This window comes from Motacilla alba, chromosome 5 (assembly GCF_015832195.1).
Source record: "Motacilla alba alba isolate MOTALB_02 chromosome 5, Motacilla_alba_V1.0_pri, whole genome shotgun sequence".
Lineage (NCBI taxonomy): Eukaryota > Metazoa > Chordata > Aves > Passeriformes > Motacillidae > Motacilla > Motacilla alba.
Window position 1 is genome coordinate 40466263 of NC_052020.1, and position 7900 is coordinate 40474162.

Below are 7900 nucleotides of genomic sequence, written 5' to 3' on the forward strand. Positions count from 1 at the left end.
CCAGTCCCAGCGGGCCGCGAGAGCGGCGGAGCGGTGTCTGGGCCGGCGATCGGGGTCGGGGCTCTGGGAACTGTGGGCCGACTCCGGGAGCTGTGGGCCGGCGAGGACGGAACTGGGCGGGACGGGACGGGAGCCCCAGCCCCAAGCTGCCTGCAGCGCGGCGGAACCAACTAGCCGGGCGGAACCAATAAGCCGGGGTGGCGCGGCGGGGGCGTGCCGGAAGGGCCCGCGCCGGGCGGAAGGCGGGAGGCGGCGCGGCGGTTCTAGCAGCTTCCACGGGCGCTCGCAGCGGAGGCGGCAATCCCGGTCCCGATGGCCAAGTGGGGGGAGGGAGACCCGCGCTGGATCGTGGAGCAGCGGGCCGACGCCACCAACGTCAACAACTGGCACTGGTGAGCGGGGCGGCTGCTCCCGGAGCCGCCCGGGAGGCCCCGGCGCGGAGGGGGCTGCACGGCCGGAGCCGCGGGCAGAGGGGCCGCGTCCCGTCCCCTCCTCGCCGACTGATGCTGGGGCGGGGGTGACTCCGGGATCATCCTCCGGGGCGCCCCCGGGTCCGTGCGTGTGTGCCGAGGGAATTCCTGGAGGTGGCCTGGGGAAGAAATCTGTGTGGTTTTGTGTTGAAGCGGGGCAGGGAGACAAGATTGGGGAGCACTGGATAGTCCCAATATGCACTGTCAGCGTGGCTTGTCACCCACATTGTCACCCTGCTCGGTTTTCCTGCAGGACAGAGAGGGATGCCTCCAACTGGTCCACGGAGCGGCTGAAAGCTCTCCTCCTGCCTGTCAGGGTGGAGAGTGAGGAGGGGACATGCGAGGTGACAGAAGTGAGCAAACTGGATGGAGAGGCCTCCATTAACAACCGCAAAGGGAAACTTATCTTCTTCTATGAGTGGGCTATCAAGCTGGCATGGACTGGTGAGTGATATGCACACCTCCTGTTTCAAGGTCAGATTCATGTATAATATCAAGAGCAAGGATACACATCTCATTTGGGGAATGATAATAAAGGGAAGTGTCGCATTTTGATACAATACAAGTTTGCTTTGACACCAACCAGAGTAAGAAAGGTTGATCTGAACAATATAATTATAATTGCAGGCACCTCAAAGACAGGAGTGAAGTACAAAGGTTATGTGGAGATTCCTAATCTCTCGGATGAAAACGACATTGATGAAGTTGAGGTAAGCAAAGCTGGATGTATGGAGTATTCTAACAGGTATACTCAGAGCATTGGTATTTCCTTTCCTGTTACCTTTCTTAGAACATTTGTGTAGAATTTTTTACTGTTAGAGACTGCTTAAGTTAACAGAATTATAAAATAGTTTGGGTTGAATGAGATATTTAAAGGTCATCTATTGCCACCCTCTCAGCCATGAGCAGGGACATCTGTCACTAGACCAGGTTACTCAGAGCTCCATCCAACCTTGCCTTGAACACCTCCAGGGATGGAGCATCCGCAGATTCTCTGGCAACCTGTTCCAGTGCCTCACCATCCTTAGAGTAAAGAATTTCCTTCTGGTTTTTAATCTAAATCTACCCCTCCTTCAACTTAAAACCGTTATCTTTCATTCTGTCACTGCACTCCCTGATAAAGAGTCACTTGCCCATCATGTTGTATCTTTATCACATTAATTCCTGTCCTCTAGATGCAGAGGGCTCTGTAGCACACGAAGGTATTCAGGCACACACGTACAGTACTGTAGGCTGAGAGAGGTGAAGTGAAAGATGAATAAAACTGCAGAGCTGATTATGAAAGTTTAGCCCAAGTCTGTGATGTTGAACTGAGTGACAAAAGACCTGTGAACATATATCCTTGTTAATCAGTGCTTGTATTTATTGTTCAGATCCTTGTCAGCCTTGCTAAAGATGAGCCTGACACTAACTTGAAGACCCTGATGAAGCAAGAGGGTGCAAAGAAAATTAGAGATGCAATAAAAACTTACATCAGCACTCTCAAAACGGGTATGTAACCGAGAGGGAGAAGTGTTATGGGAACCCATATGGACTAATTCTAAGAAGAGATGGGAGTAAAGAGAGGAGTTGCTCTCTCCATCTCAACAGAAGGGTGTCAGAGCAATAACAATAACTTTGGGAAGAAGCATTTCTGGCTCTAGACAGCATAGCACAGCCCAGAAAGATTAGTTTTGGTGGTAACACAGTAATAAACAGTATTTTTCAATTTATGTTTTAAAAGTGAGAACGCCCTTCATATCCTGAAGCTGTGGAGAAAATGAAAGCCAGTACAAGGTGTTGGTCACCCCGGTGATACAGTCACTGCCTGTGGCACGGTCTGGCCTTCAGTTGGCTTACTCCCTTGGAGAGTGGTATCTTCTCCAGTTTGTAGTTTGTTTTTGGGGTTTTTTTACTTCTTGCCACACTGGTAAAGACATCTAGTGTTATTGGATTTTAGAGTAACTGATGGCTGAAAATTGCTCTGCAGGTTTTGTTGGTGTCTTTGAATGAGCTGTCTCAGCATCTGGATCAATGTTTTTTTTTAAGTTAAATCTGAGTCCAGCAGTTGGAGTTAAATCAATGCGCTTTGGTTGAGTTTGGCTTTCCTCTCAAATACAGGCTGGGAATGCTACAGTTGCTTTTTATATCCATTTAGCTGTATTACATTACATGTCCTAGATATGCTGGGTACAAACCACCACTGACTGCTGTTTTTCCAGGATTAAATTTCTATACTCTTGGGTTTTTTTCAGGCACTGTAGTGTTCAGGCTGGGTGATGCAGTCACCCAGTGAAAGATAAGAACGCTAATCAGAAAATCTGTATGATCTTGTGGGCTGAAATAAATGAGAATAAATGGGAACCAAGTATTGCAGGATACAGGTTTTTGCACATATGATAAAATTCTGCTTTGTAATGGAATTTTGCTACCCTGAACAGATGAAGAAAAAGGAGCAAAATGTTGTATAATTGGTAAAAGCAGAAGTGACTGAGCTGGAGAAAAAGCAGATGTAATTCTGAACGAGGCTGAAGGTTCTGATGGACTTACAGAAGTGTTAGTGCTGGTGGAAGGGTGCTGGGAAGGCTTGCCTGGCTTTCCATGTGCGGTCCTGGCATCTAGTGTCGATAAAGATAAATCAAAGAGGGAGTTGGAAGTTACTGTTGTTTACTGCAGCCGTACAAGAAATGGAAAAGCTTGGTTTGGTGTGTCTAGGCCAGCAAGGCACAAGTTTTTACAGCGTGATTGCAGTTTATATTAGAGAGTGAGAGAGGAAAAAAGCAATGTAAGTCTAAGGCTTACCAACCTTAATGTGAGAGCAGCGTGTGGAAGATGCTATGTCTAGGCTGTGAAGAGGAGGAGGTAAGTTCCTTATTGTTAGTGTAGGCAGGTTCTGACAGGGCTTTTGGTGGAGAGTAGTGAGGGAAAGAATTAATTACTTGTAAAAAGAGGTCTGTTTACTTTTTCTAAACACTGTTTCAAGTCATGGATGCTAGCCAAGAGCAAGGGGGAAACCAGGAAGCCCTTTTTGATTGTGTATTTCAAAGTACAGTCAGGTTTACTTGATCTTTTATCAGTTTCATGGGCACATTCCTGTCTTTCCAGAATTCACCCAGGGCATGATTTTGCCCACAGTGAACGGTGAACATATGGAAACAGCACCTCAGGTGGCTCCTAAAGCAGAAGACCGCAAGGTAAACAGAACTGTAAGCATGCTTTGGGGTTAGTGAGGAAAGGTATGCTGCATTAGATTCTGGGACTTACAGGAGCAACCTGTGTTGTGTATAGGGTATGTACATTCAGCAGCTGGCAATCTGTGGAATAGGTTTGACTGTTTCCATTGGCAGCACATGATGTTTCTTTCAGGCAAAGTGATAACTCTGCTTTTTACATTTAAGTGTGGTTGTATCTTATTGCATCTTTATATGAGCCTTGGTTTTTCCTCTTGGATATGTGAACCATTTGTTGATTTTTTGGTTTGGGGTTTTTTTTGGTGAAAAAAAGTGTGCATGTGTTTGTTTTGCTTGTTGTTTTGTTAGACGGCTGCCAGGAGCAGTACTGCCCCACCACAGTCCAAATCCATAGGAGTCAAGATCCCTACTTGTAAGATCAGTTTGAAGGACACCTTCTTAACCTCTCCTGAGGAGCTCTACCGGGTATTCGTCACTCAGGAGGTAATGCCTGGGTGCTTCTGAGAGTTGTTCTTTGCATAGAGGGGGCTCTTCCTAATACGGTTTTTAAGAAGCTCTGTAGGACACTCACAATCCATGAGGATGGAATAAGAAAGCTGTTCTGCAGAGTAGTTGCTGAAAGCTTGTGTGTGCATCTTTTCACACAGCTGACAAGAAGGAATTAGTGCCAACCAGAAGCAAGTTCCAGACTGCTGTCAGGATCTGTCTGTAGGTGTATCCCTTTCTGCATGTGGCCAGATCACCTGGGATTTACAATTGTGTGCTTCTGGTTTGTTTTTTTCCTTTTAAGTTAGGTGGTATCAAAAGCCTGCTTTGGGGATAGCTTCCACTTTTCTGCAGGGTATTACATAGTTTAGGACAAGAGAGCAGCATTGTATCATTATTTAAACACTGTGTTAGTCTTTTGTTCCTCCTATTTTGATAAGAAAAATGGGAAAGCAAAGAATATTTTTGCGAGAATTAGGTTTCATTAAGAAATCAACAAAGTAAATCACTGTGTGACTCAGAACACTGCATAGCACTATGAAGGTGGAGGTTCTTTTCCTTGGGCGGGTGAAATGCTGCTGTAGTAGCTAAAAACTTGCTTTTCTGGCCAGGGACTTTGTCTTTTGCTGAAGACCCTACACTATTGCCTTACCTCCTCTCCCGGAACTTTTGTAGCTGGGTGGGAGGCAACATCAGGCATGTCAAGTAATACAGATCTGCTCCTGAATTCTTTTCAGATGGTCCAAGCTTTTACCCACGCACAAGCCACCTTGGAGGCCGATAAAGGAGGCAAGTTTCAGTTGCTGGATGGCAGTGTCACAGGAGAGTTTGTTGATCTAGTAAGTACTAACCAGTTCAGGTGTATCTTGCTCAGAGGCCGCACTGTTATCAGGCTGTAACTTCCTATCAGTTCTGTTACAATGTTTTTGTTAGCTAACAGTGGGGTTCTGCCTGGTGCCCGGTAGTTGCCTGTAATTTCTGTGGCTATTGAAGCATTCCTAGTAGTATGGATTATTGCATGGCACTTCAGTCTGGTGAGAAAATGTGACTTCCAGTCATAGATCATCCCTGTCTTTTTGTGATTTTACTTATAGTAACTGACCCTTCTTCTCTTTGACTCAATTGCCACTAAAGTCTTCTGGACAGTCAGGGACTCTGTCTCAGTGTTTGGGGCTGTACTATTGCATACCTTTCTAGAAGGGGATTGAAAAGAAAAGGACATTTAAAATCTCTTTCCCTCTGTGTGTGTGTTTCACAAGGGATCTCTAAGGCTTCATTCATATCAACACAATTCTAGATGTTTTCTATTAGACTGTAAGATTTCCAAAAATTACTACTCAATCTTTGTCTTCCTTTTCAAGGTTCCTGAGAAGCAACTTGTTATGAAATGGAGATTTAAATCTTGGCCAGCTGGTAAGTAGTCCAGAAATGGACTTGCCTGTCTTTGAAGGATACCAGCCCCATTTGCCACACTTTATTGTGGCTCCTGATTAGGGAGCACAGGGTGTTCTGGGAGCTGCTCCAGCTGCTCCCAGCTTCCCATCCCACAATATCATGTCTGCATCTTCAGGCACAGTGACCAGGTAGGAAGGATGAAGTCGCTGCTTGTGCAGCTGTAGCTGCAACTGCTGCAAACCGCCGGGAGGGGGAGCCCTCTTGCAGCTGTGTTTCTAGGGGAGGCCTGCAGCGGCCATAAGTAGATCCTCTGGGAAGGTCCTCGAAGAGTTTTAAGTGGTGCCCTGTGAAAGGAGGGGCAGAGCAGCATCCAGGGGCTGTATGTACTGCACTACACACTGCTGACAGACCTGCTTTGGTTCCTCTAGGGCACTTTGCAACCATTACCTTGAACTTCAATGACAAAGGTGGCGAGACGGAGGTGTGCCTGGAAGGCAAGGGCGTTCCTGCCAGTGAGGAAGAAAGAACAAAGCAAGGCTGGCAGCGCTACTACTTCGAGGGCATTAAACAGACATTTGGTTATGGTGCTCGCTTGTTTTAATACCGGTTGCTGGGAGGCTCTGCCTGAAGACTCTGCCACATGGACTGATAAAATTCTCGCCTGTTCCTTTCTAATCTTGGCCCTGCCGCTGAGTAAAGTGGGATGACAGGTGATGAGGAAGGCCATGGAGCAGCACCACTTTCAGTCCCTCACTGCTTTGTGCATGTCTTGTGCTGCAGGGGATTCTCTTACATGTACATACTTCTATTGCTAAATAAACCTAACTTAAAAAAACACTGTGGAATTTGTGTCCTCGGATTGGCTTGAGTTCAAAGGGTTGGGCGATAGGCTGAGGGAGGGATCTGTCTACAAAAACACCAATCAATGAGGATTGCTGATGCCAATGTGATTTACTCCTCACTTCTGGGAGCAGAGAGCATGAGCTTGATGCAGTTTTTAGTCTGAGCAGCTGCTCATTTTCCCTCTGCTTTTGATCTGCCGATAGTAAATGCTTCAAACCCTTCCCATTTTTGAAGGGATCTGTGATCCTGTTCAAGCTGTTCCTCTCCTTTGCATATCCCCTTCAACACAGTCATTTCTTACACTTCCACTAGTATGCTCTACAAGAACAACAATCATGCAAACCAGTGCTAGGGAAACTCCCACCTACAGAATAGTTCTAGAAGGTTGTGGGGCCCAGGGCCAGCTACCTCCAGGAGCTTCAGGCCAAAGCAAACTGGTTTTTCAGAAATAAATCCCACCTCCATTTAGAGTCTACAGGGTGCAGTACTTTTGGCTCATCATACTTCAGCTATTGCTTTAACTGGTGAGGAAGAAAAAAATGCTTGTTCTCACCTGTAAATACGTTAGTTCCTGGAGCTGTCTTCAAAAGCAATAAACTTGTTTATAGGAAGGGTGAAAATCTGACTGAACAGAAGTGTCAACCTGGTTAACCTCAAGGGTGAGAGAAGTGCTTGGTTTTCTTTTTGAGGCATGAGCTTCTCTTAGATACTTTGTTTTTCCCTAGTGTTTTCTGCAGAGGTCCTCTAGTAAGCTAGAAGAGAGTAATGTTACTGGGTGAAATTTACTGGTTTGGGGATTTTTCTTGGGTTTTTTTTTTTTTTTTAATCTGGATTGTACGTGGTAACTGTTCCCTTCAAGAGAGGAAACAAGAAAAAAACTTTAGTGGCTGTTTTAAAAAAGACCCTGAATATAGTTGTTGGAGTCTCCTTTTAAACTATAAAGAGCATTCTGCCTGTTCTCACTACCCCAAAGTGCTGAAGTACAAGAAAATAAAGTGTGTACAGACAGACATCAAGAATGCAGCATGAACAAAATTCTGTAGTGTGTACTCTTCCCTGAGCTGACCTGTGAGAACAAAGGAAGTTGTACAAAGAAGCAGCTGTAGATATGGTAGAGCTTTCCTGTGCCATGCAGGGTTGTCTTCCCTAAAGCACTGGCTAGCTGGGAAGATGGATGCAGGTGTTTTGCCAGGATTTTTGTGCGCAGATGAACCACTGTACACACCTGGTAGGCTGCAGGGGAGCAGGTGGCAGGATGGAGCACACTGATTTCCCTGCACAGCCTGTATGCTTGGTTTTCTGTTGGAGAGCAACGTGGGAAACCCTAAAGAGCCGGGCTAGCAAGTGAGTTCACAGCAAAAAGTAGGTAAAAGAAGAGCAAAATTATTTAAAAACTGAAAAAAAAGAGCTTGTTCTAAGTCAGCTTGAGACAAAGGTGACAGCTGAGTTGTGATGTCTTTGCCGTGCTTCGGCAGCTGTGCTGCCGTAGCAGCGCTCGCCTGCTGCAGGCTCTGCTGCCACAGCTGGGCCAGGGCA

At 46.2% G+C, this 7900-nt stretch overlaps 1 protein-coding gene across 1 annotated transcript; it reads left to right on the forward strand.

Annotated features, from left to right (window-relative positions):
• The first annotated feature begins 98 nt into the window (after window positions 1-98).
• AHSA1 (activator of HSP90 ATPase activity 1) lies at window positions 99-6359 on the forward strand. Its single transcript, XM_038139256.1, has 9 exons — window positions 99-392; window positions 724-914; window positions 1098-1180; window positions 1844-1961; window positions 3555-3643; window positions 3989-4123; window positions 4864-4965; window positions 5488-5539; window positions 5950-6359. Exons 1-9 carry the CDS (start codon window positions 313-315, stop codon window positions 6120-6122), a joined length of 1023 nt encoding a protein of 340 aa, XP_037995184.1. The 5' UTR covers window positions 99-312; the 3' UTR covers window positions 6123-6359.
• The last annotated feature ends 1541 nt before the right edge of the window (window positions 6360-7900 follow it).